The 22,133-nt window shown below is 48.6% G+C and overlaps 2 gene segments (V, D, J or C); both read left to right on the top strand.

The window, feature by feature from the left end:
- Positions 1-22,133, top strand: part of LOC102149846 (immunoglobulin gamma-1 heavy chain-like) — a 172,383-nt gene that overhangs the window by 84,276 nt on the left and 65,974 nt on the right.
- LOC138915094 (immunoglobulin heavy constant gamma 4-like) lies at positions 15,575-21,669 on the top strand. The segment is given in 5 exon segments: positions 15,575-17,033; positions 20,023-20,316; positions 20,600-20,653; positions 20,798-21,112; positions 21,192-21,669. Coding segments are annotated over 4 exon segments (792 nt in total).

Below are 22,133 nucleotides of genomic sequence, written 5' to 3'. Positions count from 1 at the left end.
AGTTCTGGAATGGGCAGCCACCCACTGAAATTCTGGCTGGCTTCATGCTGACATTTGCAAGTGCTTCACTAAATGGAGAAAACTGTAAACAGCTGGCAAGATCATTTAAGGTCACTGTGGCCAGGTTGGGGCTCCTTTGAGCTATCAAACTAGTCTTTTTTGTGCTAGGTTTAAGAGCCATGGATCAGAGAAATCTTTCGTTTTTAAAGAGTCAAATCTGCCACCCTCCAGTACAACTGCTCAAAAATTAAATGTTCTGGAGTTGCAAGTATTCACAAACAACGGTAAATCTTACTAAGCTTTTTGTGTGTCCTGAGGGCCCGGCTTGATAATCATCCAGTTGGGGGCCCCTAATTACGGTCAGACAAAAATGCAGCTGCACCCCACTTTGCCATCAGACGTGGTGGGACAGAATGTGACTTGCACTCTGCTTGTGGCTCAGGGTCCCACCAAACTGCCACTATCCTGAGGGAAATTACATTGGCCATTAGAAGGAACGCTCCAATTCAACAAGATCATTTAAAAAGTTCTCTTAAAAGCAAAAACTTCACAATTCCAGAAACATTCCTGAAAGTTTTGTGGCACAATGTTCATAAAAAATTAAGTTATAAGAGGGAACCAAAAGCGAAGTCTATTAGGTCATGGCTTCACAACACCCCCGCAATCTACCGGTAACGGAGGGCCCAATATGAGCCCCTCCTAGAGTAGACGAGACACTGGGAGATTTTCCAGAAAACTGCTCCACTAAGGGTTAGCAGAGCTGTTCACTGCTGCCAGGTGTACTCCCTGTTTGTCCTGGCCGAAACCTGATAAGATATTTGAAAGGGTTTGGCAACTTATCATCAGAAATTTGGCCCAACTGGAAGCTGACACTCAGAGCCTGATGGGAATTGTTTTTACAGACATTCCTCCCTAAGTTAAAACAAAACTAAGCGCCCAGAGGGAAAGAAGCAAATTGGGGGTGATGTACTTGGACACATAGATCAATCTATAATGTCACTTAAGTTACAGCCCAAATTCTGAGGAATTAAGAGCAGCTGTCCTTGACTTACAAATCTTTGCAAAGCTGGAAATGCCGCTCTAGAGGCAGTTCAGATCCCACCCATTTCCTTTATCTCGAAGAGCTTGTGAACTCTCCAGCAACTATTACGTAGACCATCACCACTTACCAAGACCAAAGGGGAAAAGAAAGAAAAAGAATAGAAATGGCTATGGAAGCACTCTTGCCCAACATCTAGCATCTTACGTATCTTCTCCACAAATATTAGTAGAAAAAACTTAAAACACTCACTCACTCTCTCACAACTGGTGAGGTTTGTATTAATGTACCTGGTTCATAGAAGTAGTTTCAAAACAATACCTGTGGAGTCTGTGTGTGTGTCTATAAATATGCACATTACATGTGTGTGATCGTTTCAGCTCCAGATTATAACTTCTCAAAGAGCTCTCATTGTTAGCTTAAAGTAAGTGCTTATATACATGTCACAGAAACTAACCCGAATGTCTTTCAAGTTAACACGGTTTAAACCAATTTCCGGAAATGAAAGCCTATTTAAGTTTGTCAGTTTAATTGAAATAAACGTGTTTCCAAGTTATCAGCATTAGGTATGATACAGACATGTTATCAACTTTTAATTCATCAGAAAAAAATACCTTAGAATAATAGCTGAGTTTGCCTAATGTCTCATGAAGTTTGCAGGCAATCTGAATACAAGTATTGGGAACAACTAAACTCGATAGATTTGAAGAAGATAAAGGTGTTTGGGTGAAATTTCAAGAACAATTATGTGTTTTGGTGTAGGTACTTAAAATAACTTCAAAACCTTTTGGTAACTTGAAACCTTAGTTTTGCTAAACTAACTGAGAAAATTTATTGAGCATCTAGGTTATTTCCACATAAGATACCACATTAGACGTTAATTACTAAACATAGATTTGTCTACCTTTGGCTTCTTATTTCAGAGAAACAAGAAAAATACTTGGGTTTAATTATAAACAAGGTTCCTGCCATGCTGAGAAATTTTCTATGAGAAAGCACGTGTTTCTACACAGTATTTTCTGGGTTTGCCAATACTTAAAATTAAGGGAAGGGGCCGGCCTAGTGATGCAGCAGTTAAGTTCGCATGCTCTGCTTCAGCGACCAGCAGTTTACTGGTTCAGATCCTGGGTGCCAAACTACACACCGCTTATCAAGCCATGCTGAGGCAGGCGTCCCACATAGAAAATACAGGAAGTGGGCACGGATGTTAGCTCAGAGCCAATCTTCCTCAAAAATAGAAAAATCCTTTTTTTTTTATTTTATTGCAGTAACACTGGATTATAACATTCTATAGCTTTCAGATGTACATTGTCATGTTTTGAATTCTGTGTGGATTACATCATGTTCACCACCCAAAAACTAATTATAGTCCAGGACCTCACATGTGAGCCTAATCACTTTTGCCCTCCCCCCTCCCCCCTTTCCCTCTGGTAACCACCAATCCAACCTCTGTTGCTATGTGTTTGTTTGTCATTGTTTTTATCTTTCACTTATGAGTGAGATCATATGGTATTTGACTTTCTCCCTCTGACTTATTTCACTCAGCATAATACCCTCAAGGTCCATCCATGTTGTCACAAATGGCCGTATTTCATCATTTCTTGTGGCTGAGTAGTATTCCATTGTGTATAAATACCACATCTTCTTTATCCATTCGTCCCTTGATGGGCTCCTAGGTTGCTTCCAAGTCTTGGCTATTGTGTATAATGTTTCAGTGAACACAGAGGTGCATGTATATTTAGGCATTTGTGTTTTCAAGTTCTTTGGATGAATAGCCAGCAGTGGGATAGCTGGATCCTATGGTAGACCTATTCTTAATTTTCTGAGGATACTGCATACTGCTTTCCGTAGTGGCTTCACCAGTTTGCACTCCCACCAGCAGTGTATGAGAGTTCCCTTCTCTCCACATCCTCTCCAACACTTGTTGTTTCCTGTCTTGCTAATTATAGGCATTCTGACCAGGATGAGGTGATACCTCATTGTAGTTTTGATTTGCATTTCCCTGATAGCTAATGATGTTGAGCGTCTTTTCATGTGCCTGTTGGCCATCCGTATATCTTCTTTGGAGAAATGTCTGTTCAGATCTTTTGCCCACTTTTTAATTGGATTGTTGGGTTTTTTGTTGTTCAGCTGTATTGGTTCTTTGTATATTTTGATGTTAACCCCTTATCTGATAGATGGTTGCAAATATCTTCTCCCAATTGTTAGGTTGTCTTTTCGTTTTGTTGATGGTTTCCTTTGCTGCACAGAAACTTTTCAGTTTGATGTAGTCCCATTTGTTCGTTTTTTCTTTTGTTTCCCTTGCCCGGTCAGACGTGGTACTTGAAAATATGCTGCTCAGACCAATGTCAAAGAGCATACTGCCTATGTTTTCTTCCAAAAGTTTCATGGTTTCGGGTCTTACATTCAAGTCTTTAATCCATTTTGAGTTGATTTTTGTGCATGGTGTAAGGTAATGGTCTACTTTCATTCTTTTGTGGCTGTCCAGTTTTCCCAACACCATTTATTGAAGAGACATTCCTTCCTCCATTGTATGCTCTTGGCTCCCTTGTCAAATATTAGCTGTCCATAAATATGTGGGTTTATTTCTGGGCTCTCGATTCTGGTCCATTGATCTGTGTGTCTGTTTTTGTGCCAGTACCATGCTGTTTTGGTTACTACAGCTTTGCGGTATATTTTGGAATCAGGAAGTGTGATTCCTCCAGGAATCACAAGAACCTCCAGCTTTGTTCTTTTTCCTCAGGAATCCTTTGGTTATTTGGGGTCTTTTGTTGTTCCATATAAATTTTAGGATTCTTTGTTCTATTTCTGTGAAAAACGTTGTTGGAACTTCAATACGGATGGCATTGAATCTATAGACTGCTTTAGGAAGTACGGACATTTTATCTGCGTTATTTCTTCCAATCCAAGAGCATGGAGTGTCTTTCCATTTCTTTGTGTCTTCTTGGATTTCTTTCAACAATATTTTATAGTTTCCTGTGTACAAATCTTTCACCTCTTTGGTTAAGTTTATTCCTAGGTATTTTATTCTTTTTGTTGCCATTGTAAATGGGATTGTATTATTAATTTCTCTTTCCGCTACTACATTGATGGTGTATACAAATGCACCCGATTTTTGTATGTTGATTTCGTATCCTGTGACTTGACTGTATTCACTTATTATTTCTAAAAGTTTTTTAGTGGGTTCTTTAGGGTTTGCTATATATAAAATCATGTTCTCTGCAAAGAGTGACAGTTTCACTTCTTCTTTTCCAGTATGGATCCCTTTTATTTCTTTTTCTTGCCTGATTGCTGTGGCTAGAACTTCCAATACTATGTTAAATAAGAGTGGTGACAAGGGCATCCTTGTCTGATTCCTGTTCTTAGAGGGATAGCTTTCCATTTTTCTCCGTGGAGAATGATATTTGCTATTGGTTTGTCATATATGGCCTTTATTATGTTGAGGTATTTTCCTTCCAGACCCATTTTACTTAGAGTTTTTATCATAAATGGGTGCTGTAGCTTGTCCAACACTTTCTCTGTGTCTGTTGAGATGATCATGTGATTTTTATTCTTCATTTTGCTAATGTGGTGTATCACGTTGATAGATTTGCGGATGTTGAACCATCCCTGAATCCCTGGTATGAAACCCACTTGATCATGATGTATGATCTTTTTAATATATCATTGTATTTGATTTGCTAGTATTTTGTTGAGGATTTTTGCATTGATGTTCATCAGTGATATTGGCCTGTAATTTTCTTTTTTTGTGTTGTCCTTGCCTGGTTTTGGTATCAGGATAATGTTGGCTTCGTAGAATGAGTTAGGAAGCCTCCCCTTTTCTTCAATTTTTGGGAAGAGTTTGAGAAGGATGGGTATTAAGTCTTCTTTGAACGTTTGGTCAAATTCTCTAGGGAAGCCCTCTGGTCCTGGAATTTTATTTTTTGGGAGGTTTTTCATTGCTGTTTCAATCTCCTTACTGGTGATTGGTCTTTTCAAATTCTGTACTTCTTCTTGGTCCAGCTTGGAAGGTTGTATGAGTCTAAGAATTCATCCATTTCTTCTGTATTATTCAATTTGTTGGCATATAGCTTTTCATAGTATTCTCTTATTATCTTTTATATTCCTGAGGAGTCTGTTGTAATTTCTCCTCTTTCATTTCTGATTTTAGTTATTTGAGCCTTCTCTCTTTTTTTCTTGGTGAGTCTAGCTAAGGGCTTGTCAGTTCTGTTTATCTTTTCAAAGAAACAGCTCTTGGTTTCACTGATTTTTGCTACTGCTTTTTGAGTCTCTATTTCATTTATTTCTACTCTGATTTTTATTATTTCCTTCCTTCTGCTGGTTTTTGGATTTGCTTATTCTTCTTTTTCCAGTACCTTTAGATGTGCTGTTAGATTGTTCATTTGGGATTTTTCTTCACATTGAGGTAGGCCTGAATTGCTATAAGCTTCCCTCTTAGAACCGCTTTTGCTGTATCCCATAGATTTTGGCATGTCATATTTTCATTTTCATTTGTCTCCAGGAATTTTTTGATTTCTCCTTTGATTTCTTCATTGACCCAATCATTGTTCAATAGCATTTTGTTTACTCTCCACATTTTTGTGGGTTTCCTGGCTTTCTTCCTGTAGTTGATTTCTAGTTTCATACCTTTGTGGTCAGAAACGATGCATGGTATTATTTCAATCTTCTTAAATTTATTGAGACTAGCTTTGTGGCCTAATATGTGATCAATCCTGGAGAATGTTCCATGTGCATTTGAAAAGAATATGTATTCTGTGGTTTTGGGATGGAATATTCTATATATGCACTGAGTCGATCTGGTCAAATGTGTCATTTAAGGCCACTGTTTCCTTATGGATCTTCTGTTTGCATGATCTATCCATTGATGTAAGTGTAGTGTTAAAGTCCCCTACTATTATTGTGTTACTGTCTATTTCTCCTTTTATGCCTGTTAATAATTTCTTTATATATTTAGGTGCTCCTATGTTGGGTGCAGAGATATTTACAAGTGTTATATTTTCTTGTTGGATTATTCCCTGTACCATTATGTAGTGCCCTTCTTTGTCTCTTGTTACAGTTTTTGTTTTAAAGTCTATTTTGTATGATATCAGTATTGCTGCTCCCGCTTTCTTTCTTTCTTTTTTTTTTTTTTTTTTTTGTCATTTGCATGGAATATCTTTTTCCATCCTTTCACTTTCAGTTTGTGAGTGTCTTTAGGTCTGAAGTGTGTCTCTTGGATGCAGCATATATATAGGTCTTGTTTTTTTATCCAATTGGCAACCTATGCCTTTTGATTGGAGCATTTAGTCCATTGACATTTAAAGTAGCTATTTATAAATATATATTTATTGCCATTTTGTTACTTTTTTTTCCTGGGTGTTTTAGTAGTTCTTCTCTCTTCTGTTCCTTTTCACTTGCTCTCTGCCCTTGTGGTTTGATGGCTTCCTTTAGTAATATGTTTGATTTCTTTTGTCTTACTTTTATGCTTACTTATTATAGGTTTCCGATTTGTGATTACCATGAGAATCCAAAATAATATTCTATGAATATAACAGTCTATATCGAGTTGATAGACTCTTTAGCTTGATCCCTCTCTAAAAGCTCTACTTTTTCACTCCCCTCCTCCCACATTTTATGTTTTTGAAATCATATATAATCTCTTATTTTGTGTGTGTCTATCCATTAGCCTCTTATCGTTGAAATAGGTACTTTGAGTACCTTTGTCTTTTAACCTTCATATTATCTTCACAGATGGTTGATCTGCTACCTTTACTACATTTTTACCTTTACCAGTAACTTTATTTCCTGGGTTTTCTTTGGGGAGGGGGGGGATAAGTTTTTTATCCCTATTTGTGGTCATCACTTTCCCACTTAAATAAGTCCCTTCAGCATTTCTTGTAGAACTGGTTTCTTGGTGATAAACTCCTTTAGTTTTTGCTTGTCTGGGATGCTCTTTATCTCTCCTTCCGCTCTGAATAACAACCTTGATAGATAGAGTATTCTTGGCTGTAGGTTTTTTCCGTTAGCACCTTAAATACGCCATGCCATTTTATTCTCACCTGCAGGGTTTCGGCTGAGAAGTCCGCTGATAGGCTTATGGGCTTTCCTTTGTACATCACTTGTTGCCTTCCTCTTGCTGCTTTTAGGATTCTCTCTCTTTCTTTAATTTTGGACATTTTAATCATAATGTGTCTTGGTGTGGGCCTCTTTGGGCTTATCTTCTTTGGAGCTCTCTGTGCTTCTTGTACTTGCATGTCTGTTTCCTTCCTTAGATTAGGAAAATTTTCATCTATTATTTCTTCAAATAAATTTTCCCCCCCTTTGTCTCTTTCTTCTCCTTCTGGGACACCTATAATCTGAATGTTGGCGAGCTTGATATTGTCCCAGAGTTCCCTTAGACTGTTCTCATTCTCTCTAATACTTTTTTCTGTTCAGCTTGGGTGATTTCCCCTAGTCTTTCATCTAACTTGCCGATCCATTCTTCCGTATCTTTTACTCTGCTACTGAGTCCCTCTAGTGAATTTTTCATTTCCACTACTGTATTCTTCATTTCTGATTGGTTCTTTTTTATATTTTCCAGTTCTTTGTTGGTGAGCTCACTGTGTTCATCCAGTCTTCTCCCAATATCTGTGAGCATCCTGATGAGATTTTGTTTGAACTCTTTGTCAGCTAGGTCACTTATTTCTGTTTCATTTAGTCCTATTTCTGGGTTTTTGTCCTGTTCCCTTGCTGGGAATGTATTCCTTTGTCTCCTCACTATGCCTCTTTCTCTGTGCTTATATCTATGCATTAGGTGAGTTGGATATGTCTCCTGACCTTGGAGAACTGGCCTTATGTAAGAGATGTCTTTTGAAGCCCAGCAGTGTGCTTCCCTCTCATCACCAGTCCAAAAGATCCAGGAGTGACCCCTTTGTGGGCTTCTTGTGTCCTTCTGCTGTGGCGGGGTTGCTGTTAATGCACGAGTCAAGTCTTTCCTTCCCTGGCCAGCTGTTTGCAAATCCGGTTTGGGGAGCCTCAGCACCATTGGCTACAAAGTCTATCAGCACACTCCTATTGTAGTTTTCCTATTAATTACATAGGTGCCCAGTGTAGCTGGCTGCAAGGCTTAGGGGCTTACAGTTGCTATAGGCCTCAGACCTGGAAGGCTGTTGCCAGTTCTCTTAGGAGTGCAGCTGAGTGGGCCTGGCCCTAGGCACAGGAGCACTCAATTGTTTCAGGCTTTGGAAGGTGGGACTGATCCTTTTTATGGCTATTTCTGAAGCACAGGTCTTCTGCCAGAGATAAGCCTCACCTCCCACAGGACCAGACACACTGTCAACACAGTCCTGGTCCATGCACACTTCCCAACCCCATGGAACGTACCCCAACACCCCACTGCAGAGGCCCCCACCTCTCCACTAGTGCCCCCCACAGTTCACCTGGTCCTCACACAGCCCCATCCCCACTCACCTGCCTGTAGAGGATCAAGGCACCCAGTAAATGCAGACTGACAAGTAGCCTGAGGGTTTTCTGTTGGGCGGGGCCTGTCCCTAGGGCAGGCTGCCTGCCCTGGCTGAACAGGATTAAATCTGAGCTCCAGTGTGTGTGGCAGATCCCTGGGCTAACAGGCCAGGGGAAGAACCTCAATGGTGTCTGCCAGAATCTGTGTCAAGACACCTGCACCAGGTGAGAACAATGGCCCCCACCAATGTTTCAGTCTCCAGAGAGGTCCCTCCTCTCACCAAGATGCCCCTAGAGCCCACCAGGTGAGTCTCTTTTCACCAAAGGACTATCAGCCTTCTCTCTGGTGATTTTAGGTTGCTGAGACAGGTGAGTTTGTGCATGGGCCCTTTAAGATGCAGGCCTTTTCGGCTTTTGTCTGATAGCTTTGCTGGGAGTACCCCCACTGCAGTTAATAGCCAGTGAAGCCAGATAGTAAGACCCTCGTCTCAGTTGCCCTGAGTCTGAAGGATGCTTATAGCAATATCGGCCCCCGAGCCAGACCTCATTCCTCCAGAGAGAGCTGCATACCTTAGGGTGGCTCCCGCCTGGCCGGCTGAGAAACTCCGCTGCTCCTGAAGGTGGCTTTTTTCTCTCCAGCAGGAATTTCTGCCTCTTCCACCTTAGTTGGGATTGGCCCTTGTTGTGGGGGTTGTTTTTATCCAGTTTTCAGTTTTCTATCCAGGGTAATTTTTCCAAAAATAGTTGTAACCTGGTTGTGTTCATGGCAGCAGATGAGTTCAGAGTCTGCTTATGAAGCCATCTTGATGAGGTCTCCAAAAATCCTTTTAAAGAAAGAGTTAAGGAAAGCCGGATGTATGTTTTCAGTAAAGATATAAGGAACGGAAATATTTTTGTTTGTTTTCGTAGGAAACATAAATTTGTCCTAAGGTACTAGGAAGGAGGAAAGAAGGCATGGGACAAATTCTGAATGAAAAGGCCAAGTCTCAGAAGGTTTGTCGAAGGGAATCCTGAAGAAAGAGTCTTGTGCAAGGTCAATTTGGCTAAGACTAAAATGAACTTAATTAAGTGAACAAGTTTTAATATTAAAAGTAAGCTGGTGAAAAAATTAGAATTTGGTTTTCTTTCTCTTAAAAGGATCACTTTCTAGGACTTTTAGTTGGCTCTTGATAAAGAGATCATGAAAGATTTTTAATTACTTTCTTTTTTTGAGGAAGATTAGCCCTGAGCTAACTATTGCCAGTCCTCCTCTTTTTGCTGAGTAAGCCTGACCCTGAGCTAACATCCAAGCCCATCTTCCTCTACTTTATATGTGGGACACCTACCACAGCATGGCGTGCCACGTGGTGCCATGTCCGCACCCGGGATCTGAACCGGTAAACCTCGGGCTGCCAAGAAGCGGAATGTGTGCACTTAACCACTGCACCACCGGGCCAGCCCCTTTAATTACTTTTGAGCAGTGTACAAGAAAGGTAAGGATTTTATGTCTAATCAAAATAAATTTTTTGTACAGCCTCTACCATGTTTTTAATCAGAGCAACTAAGGTCTTTCTTACAACTATTTAATTTTCTATCTTTGCCTCAAAATCCTTAATTGCCACCTTGGTTAAATGGATAGCTGAGCATTGTTTCCCAGTGACCTATGATCCTATTTGACCAAGTGTGTTAAAACCATTTGCTATTTTTGACAAGCTTCCCCTAAATTCAAGTTCTAAATTGTGTTTTTTTCTTTCCTTTTCTTTCTTTTCTTTTCTTTTTTATTTTTGAGGATGATTAGCCGTGAGCTAACATCAGCCACCAGTCCTCCTCTTTTTTCTAAGGAAGATTGGCCCTGAGCTAACATCCATGCCCATCTTCCTCTACTGTTTTATATGCGGGATGCCTGCGACAGCATGGTTTAATAAGCAGTGCCTAGCTCCACGCCCGGGATACAAACGTGTGAACCCCAGGCCACCAAAGTGGAACATGTGAACTTAACCGCTATGCCACTGGGCGGGCCCAATCAAGTCTTTATTCTGACCTGAAAGTAACCTTGAGAAATTCTGGTGGGCCTCTGGGACTTCTCAAACAACTTATTCTCTCTTCTATAAAGAAGGACATACTAAATTAACTAACCTTATTTGGTATGTTAATTATATGGGAAGCACTGTCAAATAAGTCACGCTAAGCTCTTTTAGGAATATCCTTGTGAACATATAAGTGATTAATATAAGCGTTTTAGAAATTACATGAAATTTATCAAAAATAATCTCTAATATGTCCTGTATAGTGTTATCACTTGTAATTCTATTCATTGTCTTAACTCTGCTGCCTTGCAGCCAGCACCACAGGAGGAAAATGGCCACAACTGCATTTTATATCTAATTTGGCTTACAAATGTGTCTTGTGTAGAAAATGAGCATGGCCATTACCAGGCTGGACATCCTGTACAGCCTCAAGAATGCCCACTACTTTCTGTTAACTCTGCTGTCCCAGTAAAGGATTTCCACCTACAGCCCCAAGAAATCATGGAAGAAGAGAAACAGAATGACAACAAAAACAAAAATTTTCACACAACCACACAGACGGGCTTCAGGCCTGATAAAAAATCCATAGTGCCTATTGGAGCACAATTGCCACTGCTCCAGAATAAGCATCAATTATCCATTGAGCACGGGAAAACAAGATTTCATGGGGAAAACAATACTTTTGGAAACTTTCTCCCACCGTGGCTCATAAAGCCATGCTCGTTGTGCAGTGTGCACAGAGCATAATCCAGGGACAACACTTCCTGGGTCACAAAAAAACTTTCCCCTTCCTAAGGGACCCTCTGAGGTATGGCCATTGGACTTTGTTCAGATGCCACCATCACCAGGATGTAAATGTCTTAGTGATGATCTGTTTGTTCTCACATTGAGTTGGGGATTTTCCTTGTAGAAGAGCAATGGCTTTATCAGCAGATAAATTATTATTGCAAAGGATAGCTCCTGTTTGGGAAATTCCTACTGAGTTACACAGTGACCGGGGAACTCATGTCACTAGACAAATAATGAAATCTAGTTGTGACATTTGGCCCAATAATGCAACATTTTACTGAAGGCACATTCAAAATTCAAATGGCAAAGCTTTCAGAAGCATTTCATCTCTCAGGGACAGAAGCACCTCTGCTAGTGCTCCCCAGTCTTAGATCTACACACTTTGGGAAACATCACCTGCCTCCTTTTGAAACAATAACAGGATGACCTATGCAATTAGAAGAGGGAATGTATGAACCAACTTTGCTCAAGGGAGATATCTTGTATTATTGTCAAGGTTTCGTTCAGACACTTAAAAGAATTGAAAAGTTGGTAGCTGATTCCTTTCACAGCAGAAGACAAAGCTCCCAAGAGATAAAGACCTTAAGCATCCTGAGCTACTACATGCACCTTTTCTTTATTGGAAAAGTCATCAGATAAAAGACCCTTTGCAGTCCGGTTGGAAAGCACCATACCAGGTACTCTTAAACAATCTCACATGGCAAAATTAAGATGCGTAGACTCGTGGATTCACAGTTCTCAATTAAAAAAATGGACTTTTCCACCTGAGTTGATTTCAGCTCCTATTTATGACACTCAACTTCAACTGACCAAGAAAAACGTCTCCAAACCAGGCTGAGAAGACTCATCTGTTGTAGACAACTGTGACAAGACTTGGACCAAGCCTCTATTCCTAACCTGTATCTCCTCATTTACACCTTTGTAATGTTTGAACACTCTGTAATTAGTACAATAATCAATTTCTAGATTGCCTGACAGTTTTACCTATCACAATATTTGCTCCCCACCCAGCTCTATAAGCCAGATTATAGCCTAATTACAAAACCTTTTAATTAACGATAAAAATGCCAGTTAAGTTTTCCTGATAGTATGTTTGTTATTTCAATCCACTTCTGAATGGGCCTCTGATGGCAATGTCTTACAATGCTCACATTCCTTTGTAACACACAAAAATCTGTTCAATTGCTGGATAGGTGGCCCGCTTCCCCTTTGTGGTACATCTGGGTTACCTTAGAGGGTTTCTCTCTTTCAAGATATGGATTGCAAAGCTTTAAAGAAGATTATTATGAGAGAAAGATCTGGTTCCAGAGTTAGCAGTTGGTCGAATATTACTAATTATGGTCCTTTAAACATGGCTAATACCCCAAACTATTAATGATACAGGGCACAGCCACTCTTTCTCTGGTACTCAGACGATCCAATTATACCAATAATTTGCAAATGAACCAGATATTACAGTGAGAACTATGGGAGACTTTACACAAATATGGGATGGATATCCCCCAAGTCATGTCACAATACTACCATATTCAAAGTACATGAATGCTTTCAAATACACTGGTCTCAATGCTGGGCGTTCCTTGGGTGGCTCCTAATGGAACTCAGTGGTTGTGTGGAACAAACCTCTAATCTTGGCTCCTGCCTGGATGGCTGGGACACTGCACCCTGGACTTCCTTTGGAGGCAGGGAAGGAGTCGCCCTGAGCTAACAGCTGTTCTCAATGTTCCTCCCAGTAAGGCCAGATGGACTCCATCAGTGTTCACTGGTATGACCACCAGCGGCTATATTTGCTGCTTCCTTGGGCTACAAGATGTCATATCACGTAGAGGCTCTGACTAAATTTAGTCAAACTTCCCTCAATGAAAGTCAGGTAGGAATAGCCTTATTAAATATGCAAATGTCTTTAGTGGGGAGGGCTGTCTTCCAATTAGAATGGCCTTAGATAGTCTAACAGCATCCCAAGGTGGGACATGTGCACTCATTCAAACTGAACGCTGCATTTTTGGACCTGATGAGTCTTCCAATGTGTCCTCTCTGCTAAAGCACTTGGAAAAGCAGGTGAATGCCTTAAGCGATCCTGCATCCAGGTTTGTTTTGCGTAGTTGGCTCCCTTCAGGTTGGGTGCCCTCTTGAAATCTGAATTGCAATTCCTGTGTCTGTTACTCCTTGGAATTCTTCTATTAATCATAATATGCAAACTAATTACTCTTTCCTTTACTCAGTGTTGTAAGACTGGCATGCAGGCTAGAGTAATGGCTGCTCAGCCACTTGAGGTGATTGATTGATCTTACAACCCTGGATGAATTTCCTTCTCATAAGACTATGCCTAAGAACTCATTTTTCAAATAATCCTTTCAAGTTTTGAATTATCAGACTGTTAGTGTAACTGTTCTATAGTTAGGCACATGCAGCATCATGAGTCAGGTAAAAGCATAGGTACAACGTTTGTGTGACAATCTAAACCTACTGAAAACTTACATAACCTATGGAATGCTTCCCTGTAATTGTATACCTCTATGCTCATCCACTATATCCGACTATTTCCCGCCAATGGTCATAACTGGGCACGTCAAGGACATACAAGCCTAGCACTGAGGGACATGACGGACCAGGACACTCAGCAATCACCATAGCACCAAGGGACAATACTTACATCATCAATGTTTTCTATAAAAACATTATCGATCAATGGGGGGAATAATGAATCAATGAAAGCAATATGAAAAGTTAAAATATTGAGGTATATGACGAAGCCATTTGCTTTAAACTAATCAGGCTGGATCTTATTTTTTCTGGAAAGACCTGATATGGCCTTTCGAGCATGCATTGTACATCTGCTGCAAACATTTACAATGTCCCAAAGCAAGAATGATGCCCTTAAAATTATCCTGCCCCTTTTGACATTTCTTACTGATGAGCATTTCTTCCCAGAATCTGAGGATTCATTACTGACCTACTGTGCCATATTGTGATACTTGACCTGCCGTGCTAGCAAAGCATCTTGTGACTGTAGTAAAAGAGATACTCCTGTCATATGTGATGTATGGCCCTTGTTCCAAGACGGGATATAAGCACGCTGCACACCCCACTTCTTCAGAGTACTGCCCTCCTTGGTCAAGGTTGTCGTCGCTCACTATTTGGACCTCAGATTGGCTCATATAATAAACTCACCCCAGTTTTGATTAATAGATTGATTATGGATTATTGCATCAACATTTCCAGACCAGAAATTACATAGATGAATGTGCTTCTTAGGTAACGACAGCGATGCTCACAGCGTGCAGAGCCGGTGACCATTTGTCTGAGGAGTGAACTCGAGGGTGGCTGCCTTCCATGGGAGAGATGGCAAAACTGCCTGGGCGCCATGGAGAGGAGGCCGGGCCAGAGCAGCCGGGAGTGTGTGGTGCATTATCATGAATTCGTGCCAGAGGGACCAGAGGGCACTCCCTTCACCAAGGATGCCGCCGACGGCGATTTGTGAGTATGCACAGTAACATTCCCAGGACCACAGGCTCCTCCACACCTGGCCATGCCCTATGAAGAGCTGGGGTTTGCTTCCCTCCCTGGACCCCCGGAGGCTTCAGTGACGGCCTCCAAGGGGACAGGGCCACTGAGGGACCACTGCTGGGTCTCTGAGAGCAGGACCTAAGGAGACAGGGCTCCTCCTGGGAGTCAGGCCCGGGCACCGCTCAGCGTGGGGAATCCCCACGGAAGGATCAGGAAGATAGAGGGGAACAAGGGCGCCCACCCAGCCCAGGTGCCAGACTCCAGGCAGAGCCCTCCAGACCCTCATTGATGTGAGTGGAGCAGAGAGGAGTGCCTCCGCCCACAGAGCCCAGTGCTGCCTGCAGGCCGCCAATGCAGGAGCAAACCAGCAGAGTAGCTGCAGACGCCGCTCGCTGTGGGGCGGTCCACAGCACACCCATGAACCACCGGACAGGATATGGGACCCGGATGTGGGCAGTGCTCTGAGAAACCCCAACTGTGGAAAGCGAGGACCTGACAGTAGGGGAGGCAGAGGGACCCGGAGGAGAGCATTGGAGTATGTAGTGTGGCTCTGCAGACACCCATGGTCAAAGGATGCTGCCCACACCATAGGGTGCGAGGGCCTTCTACCTGTGAGGGGGCCTCACAGAAGGTTCACTTCCTAGAGCCTCGGAGTCTGCTCTCGGCCCAACTAAGGGGCCACGGCACAAGCCCCTGCCCACCGAGCATTGATTGCAGCCATGCCTGGCCATCCCCAGTCACTTTCCTGGCCCCTGGCAATTCAAGGGTGGGCACCATGCCACCCGGGGATCCTTGATACAAGGCCTGACGTGGAAGAGACGGGACGGCCCAGGGGTGCACATGGGGCATGGGGTGAGCCGCGGCACTGCAAGACGTGAGACACTGAGGGTCCGCGTCCCCCCACACACAGATGGCTGGGTCTCGGCCCCCACATGGGAGGACAAGGACAGCACGCCATCTCTCAGACGGAGGAGACCTTTGGACGCCAGTGACCACCGTGGACTCTGTCCTTACTCATAACTTCTGTCTGTCCCCAGAGGACAGCTGTGGCTGGGAGAACAGCTTCCCTCGGACCCCGGGTGCTGCTCCACCTGTGAGTCAGAGATCCAGCCACGGATGGAGCCAGAGAGGGATGGAGGGAAGCAGCAGGGACCCAGAGGAAGACAGCTTTCTACTCGGGGGGCCGTCGTGGCGGGAGGACAGGATGAGGCCGTGGGCTGGGCTGCGGGCTGTGAGCAGGTCAGCCTGTGTCCACACTGCATGCTGACCGGGGCAGGGGGAGGTGTTCTCTGGGGTGTGGGGACCAGAGGGTTCAGACGAGAGGCCCAGGTACCCCTGACTGTGTTGGGGCCATCGGGTACAATGACTGTGGGAGGGAGAAAGAGAAGACAGGCACGTGAGCCCGGGCTTGCTGCACTCTCCACTGGGCCCCAGGCACCACCCCCCGCCCACTCCCACGCACCCACGTGAGGCAGCCTCTGCCTCGGAGGTACTCCCCCCAGGCTCTCTAAGACAGAAACTACCCAGAAGAAAAGAGAACTTCAGGAAGCAAGCGGTGCCCCTGCTTTCAGTCTGGTTCTTAGTCCTTGCAGGGCTTGGGGAGGTCCTTCACACCTCCGAGAACCAGCCGTGAATTCCTAGGAAGCAGGGCAGAGGGCAATGTGCCCGGGGCCAGAGCAGAGAGAGGCGAGGGCTCCTCGGAGGCCCTGGCTCATCTGCTGGGGAGCGGCTCCCACAGCCCCGACCCTCGAAGAGGGGGTTCCACGCAGCAGGGGGACGGGAGTGCAGTGGGGGCCGTGGAACCACCGCAGCTGTAAGGAGAGCCCAGGCACCCAGGGACGACTCCGAGGGGCTCAAGCAGCTGAGCCAGCGCAGGGGAGGGCAGGCTGCCCACAGGCCACAGTGCCGACCGAACGCAGGCACCATGCAGCCACAGGCAGGGCGCGCCCACGCCAACAGAGCTGGACACACTGGAGGTCAAACGAGGTCACCCTTGAGGAACTTGATGGCCTGGAGGCCAGAAGCCCGAGGGCTGCGCTTGGCCAGCTGTGCTGAGGGCAGGACCAGCCAGGAGCTGAGCTGCTGCAGCATGGACGCCAGGATGCACAGATGGGTCTGAGCACAGAGAGGGGCTGGCTCAGAGCAGGGGAGGAAGAGGACCTCCAGGTGGCCTAAGGGTCCTGTCCACACCAAGGAGCCAGCTCAAGCCCCAGGGCAGGGACAGACGTGACGGCCGTGGGGTCCTAGGCTACAGCCAGGACCGAGGGCAGCAGGTGAGCCAGGAGTAGAGCCCGAGGGGCCAGTGGATGCACCCGTGTGCTCAGAACTCAGACTGCACAGGGCTGGGCAGGAGCTCAGTGGCTACGGGATGGGCGTCGGGACCCAGGCAGTGAGGGTCCGGAGCAGGAGCCAGGGTTGCAGGGCTGGGTGCTGGGGAATGAGTGCAGCTGCCCCAGCAATGGAGGGAACACGGACCGGAGGGGACTTCCAGACGGAGCTTCTGAGGGCCGGGAGGCACAAGTAGAGGGTGAGGCCCAGCTAGAGCCCAGAGCTCCTCCAGGAGGGGACCAGGGCAGGTTGGGGCTCTGCCAGGGGAGAGTTAGCCAGAGAGAGGGTGGGCACATGGTGGCTCCAGGAGGCAAAGCCCAGTGCTGGGAAAGAAATGAGCCCAGGATGGGAGGGTGAACCTGGGCCCAGGGCGCTGGGAGATGCAGGAGGGGCAGAGGCAGCCCTGGGCTGACCCAGCAGCCTGGGGCTGAGCTCAGGGCCCTGCGCTGTGGGAAAGGGATTGTAGGTCAGGGCGGAGAGGGGCCTGCTGTGGACCTGGAGCTCCAGGGATGAGGGGCAGAACAGCTACAGGTGAGCAGGGGAAGGTAGGAGGGCACAAGGGAGCAGAAGTCTACCCCAGGAGGTACGGGGGAGCAGGCAGAGCAGCTATAGGTGTGCAGGAGGCTGAGAGGTTAGGAGGGGCAGGGCAAAGCCCAGGAGTTCCGCAGGTATGGCACGTAGGGCTTGGCATGTGTGCAGGGGGCTGGAAGGGCTGGAGGCACAGGGGGTTGCCCAGGAGCTCCAGGGGAACAGACAGTGCAGGTATTGGTCAGCAGGGGCCTGGGAGGCCAGGAGGGGCAGGGGGCTGCCCAAGAGCTGCGAGGGGGCGGGCAGAGCAGCTACAGGTGAGCAGGTGCCTGGCGGCCCGGAGGCGCCAGGGCCTCCCCAGGAGCTCCGGGGGAGCAGACAGAGCAGCTACAGTTGAGCTGGGCAATGTCCGGGAGCTCCAGGGGAGTTGACAGAGCAGCTACAGGTCAACAGGGGCCCTGGAGGGCAGGAGAGGCTGGGGACTGTCCAGGAGCTCTGAAGGAGCAGGCAGAGCAGCTACAGGTGAGCAGGGGCAGGTGGGAGGGCTGGAGGGGCAGGGGGCTGCCCAGGAGCTCCAGGGGAGCCGGCAGAGCAGCTACAGGTGAGCCTGGGCCTGGGACGGTTGGAGGCGCTGGGGCAGCCCAGGACCTCCGAGGGAGTAAGCAAAGCAGGTAAGCATGAGCAGGGGGCTGGGACGTCAGGAGGGGCTGGGGACAGCCCTGAAGCCCCGGGGGACAGGGAGAGCTTGGAAGGTGAGCAGAGGGCTGGGAGGAAAGAGCGGGGCAGGGGTCAGCCCAGGAGCTCTGGGGTTCTGGCAGAGCTTGGCAGGTGATCTTGGGCAGATGGGTGGGCTGATGGGGCAAGGGGCTGCCCAGGAGCTCCAGGGGAACAGGCAGAGCAGCTACAGGTGAGCAGAGGCCAGCACAAGGGCTGGAGGGGCACAGGGCTGCCCAAGACTTTAGGGGATGAAGGGCTCTGGGCCTGAGCTAAACAGAGCCCTCACCCAGTGGGACCTGAGGGGTACAGGGAGCAGGGACCGCTGGAGGCTCCCAGGGCTCAGGTGAAGCTGGCTGCGCAGGGAGGAGAGTTGAGTTGGTTGAATTGCCAGGTGCCTGTTGAGTTGGATGGAGGGGAGGCCCTGGGATGGAAGGAGTCTAGGAGTGAAGGGGCCGGGAGCATCCCTGAGAGGACCAGATCGGATACAGTTCTCGGGTCCAGGGACACCTGTTCTGGAGCTTGTGGGGACACTGGACAGGAGAAGTAGACGTGCGGAAGCAGTGTGGGGTGACACAAGGCAGGGGTCCCGGCAGAAGGAAGAGCGAGGCCCCCATTGGGGTCTGAGCTGCGGCTGCCAGCATGGGGAGAGGCCAGGCAGGGCCCTGGGGCTGAGCAGACAGGCCTCGGTCAGAGGGGACAGGACAGGCCTGGGTGTTACGGATAGAGGGAGCACCCTGGCCCACACGGGGTCCTGGGGAGGCTGGCACCTAGAGGAGAGGAACGCCAAGGGCAATACACAGCTCCCGCCTGTGCCCAGGGGCCGGCTGTGCTGGGGAAGGACCACGGCTGGAGGAGGGTTCTGCAGTGAGCAAGGAGCTGGACAGGCCCAAGAGCAGGGAGGGCGGAGGGCAGGCGGCGCTGGCAGGGAGGGTCTGGAGGTGAGCTCAGGAAGCCGGGCCAGGAGGACCTGACTGGGGAGGGGGGCCCTGAGGCAGATGCAGGAGTCTGGGCTGGGGGCCCACAGGCACAGGAGGGGAGGGGGACGAGGAGACTCCCAGAGACGGGATCCAGGGAAGGGATGGGGTTCAGGACAGGGATGGGGTCCAATGCACAAACAGGGCACTGGTCAGGATCAGGGGAGCTTCGGGGACAAGTACTCCTGGTGCTGTGGCTGCGGAGCTGACAGAGAAGACACGTGGCCTGGCGAGCAGAGACAGACCATAGCAAAGCCACCTGGGGAGGGGAGGCAACAGGGAGAGTGCGGGCCAGGGTCCCACCACACCTGAAGAGATGCCCCATCGCCCAGGGCTGGACCAGGCTGGGGCCACAGGACAGGGGATTGGGGTCCATCAGAAGCCAACCAGGAGCAGGGGTCACTGGTCAGAGCTCTGACAGAGGGCTCAGTCAAACGGGCCACCTGCAGAAGGCCTGAGCAGGGAGAAGGGACAGGGGCCCCAGGGGGCTCTATTCCAAGTGGGCATCCAGTGCTGCCCAGGTGATCAGTCCCTGGCACGTGGCTGCAGAGGCACCCGCCCTCATGAAAGGGAGCCACTCAGGGCATGTAGTCCTCAGACTCTCTGCAAGCACGCGGGCGCTGGGCTCAGTGGTGCCCCAGGCCTGGGTACCTGACACCCTGCCCGGACCGTCGCAGGGGCAGGCCCTGATGGTCACACGCCTCCTCTCTTACAGCCTCCACCACCGCCCCGAAGGTCTTCCAGCTGACCCCCAGCTGTGGGATCACGTCTGACGCCACGGTTGCCCTGGGCTGCCTGGTCTCTGATTACTACCCAGAGCCGGTGACCGTGTCCTGGAACTCGGGCGCCCTGACCAGCGGGGTGCACACCTTCCCATCCGTCCTGCAGTCTTCGGGGCTCTACGCCCTCAGCAGCATGGTGACCGTGCCTGCCAGCACCTGGACCAGCGAGACCTACATCTGCAACGTAGCCCACCCGGCCAGCAGCACCAAGGTGGACAAGAGAATCGGTGAGAGGAGGGGACGCAGGGAGGGCATTCCCTGCAAGACAGGCCAGGCTCTGCCCTCCTGCCTGGACCCCAGGACAGCAGGAGAGGCCTGCCGAGCAAAAGCAGGGATCCTCTGGGCATTTCTGCCATGCCCAGAGTGGGAGCTGGCTTGACAGCCCTAACCCAAACCCTGGGCCCACAAGGTGGCACTGGTGTCAGAGCTGCCAAAACCAGGCCCGGACGTCAGCTCACCCCAAGGCCGTCTCCTTTCAGCCCGTGTAACCCCCGTGTGTTCTCTCTGCAGAGGGCGTTATCCCCATCCCATCGGTCCCCAAGCCCCAGTGTCCCCCGTACACAGGTGAGTCAGCCAAACCTCCTCCTCTACCCCCAGGAGGTGGCCAAGCACAGGCTTGGCCCATGGGGGACAAGGGCCCAAGAGGAGGCCCGCTCAGGAACTGATCCCCCGTCACCATGTCTCCCACGTCACATTCTAAATTCCTAGGAGGGCCTTCCGTCTTCATCTTCCCCCCGAATCCCAAGGACGCACTCATGATCTCCCGAACGCCCGTGGTCACTTGCGTGGTGGTAAACTTGAGCGATCAATACCCCGATGTCCAGTTCTCCTGGTATGTGGACAACACGGAGGTACACTCGGCCATCACGAAGCAGAGGGAGGCGCAGTTCAACAGCACCTACCGCGTGGTCAGCGTCCTCCCCATCCAGCACCAGGACTGGCTGAGTGGAAAAGAGTTCAAGTGTAGCGTCACCAACGTAGGAGTCCCACAACCCATCTCGAGGGCCATCTCGAGAGGCAAAGGTGAGGGCACGGCAGACGGGCACGGGGAGGGGCCCGGGAGGCCACCCAGGGAGTGACTGTGCTGACCCCTACCCCACAGGACCTTCCCGGGTTCCGCAGGTATATGTGCTGCCCCCACACCCAGACGAGCTGGCCAAGAGCAAGGTCAGCGTGACCTGCCTGGTCAAAGACTTCTACCCACCTGACATCAGTGTCGAGTGGCAGAGCAACAGGTGGCCGGAGCTAGAGGGCAAGTACAGCACCACCCCGGCCCAGCTGGACGGCGACGGGTCCTACTTCCTGTACAGCAAGCTCTCCTTGGAGACAAGCAGGTGGCAGCAGGGAGAGTCATTCACGTGTGCGGTGATGCATGAGGCTCTCCACAATCACTTCACGAAGACAGACATCTCCGAGTCTCTGGGTAAATGAGCCACACGCCGGCACCCAGCAAGCGGTCCCTCCTTCACCGCAGGCTCTCTGGGTCCCGCGAGGACACCTGAGCCCCGACCACTGTGTACATAGCTTCCCGGGCACCCAGCATGAAATAAAGCACCCAGCATGGCCCTGGGACCCTGCAACGCGGTCGTGGTTCTTTCTGAGGCAGAGCTCCAGCGCTTGGTCCGGCCTGCCTGCAGGGCAGCTGGGCTCTGAGGCCATTAGGGGAAAGAGTGGGTCGCAATTAGGCCAGACCCAAGCTGCAGGCTGTGCTGGCCTCCAAGGAGTGCTAGAGGGGCGGCCGAGTGGGGTGCAGGCCTCATCAGAGGTGGCAGCTCCTCTGGGCCGCCCTCCTGCCAGCAGCAGCTCGGGGCTGGAGGGTGGCCAGGGAACAGGAGAAGCCCCTCCAGAGTCCCTCAGGGAAATGCACTTGAGGGCGTCCCTCCTCTGTAGGAGCCCGAGCTGTGGGAACACGGCCCATCCTTGTCCCCCAGGATCCCTGTCCACTGGGTCACTTGAGAGCTCTGCCTGGTGGCTCTGGCCCTCACGAGAGGCTTGAGGGCCCGTGGAGTGGGGACAGGCCCTCCTTTGCCCTCGGGCACTCCAA

This window comes from Equus caballus, chromosome 24, assembly GCF_041296265.1.
Source record: "Equus caballus isolate H_3958 breed thoroughbred chromosome 24, TB-T2T, whole genome shotgun sequence".
NCBI classification, from domain to species: Eukaryota; Metazoa; Chordata; class Mammalia; order Perissodactyla; family Equidae; genus Equus; species Equus caballus.
This window is presented reverse-complemented; position numbering and strand designations above follow the sequence as displayed.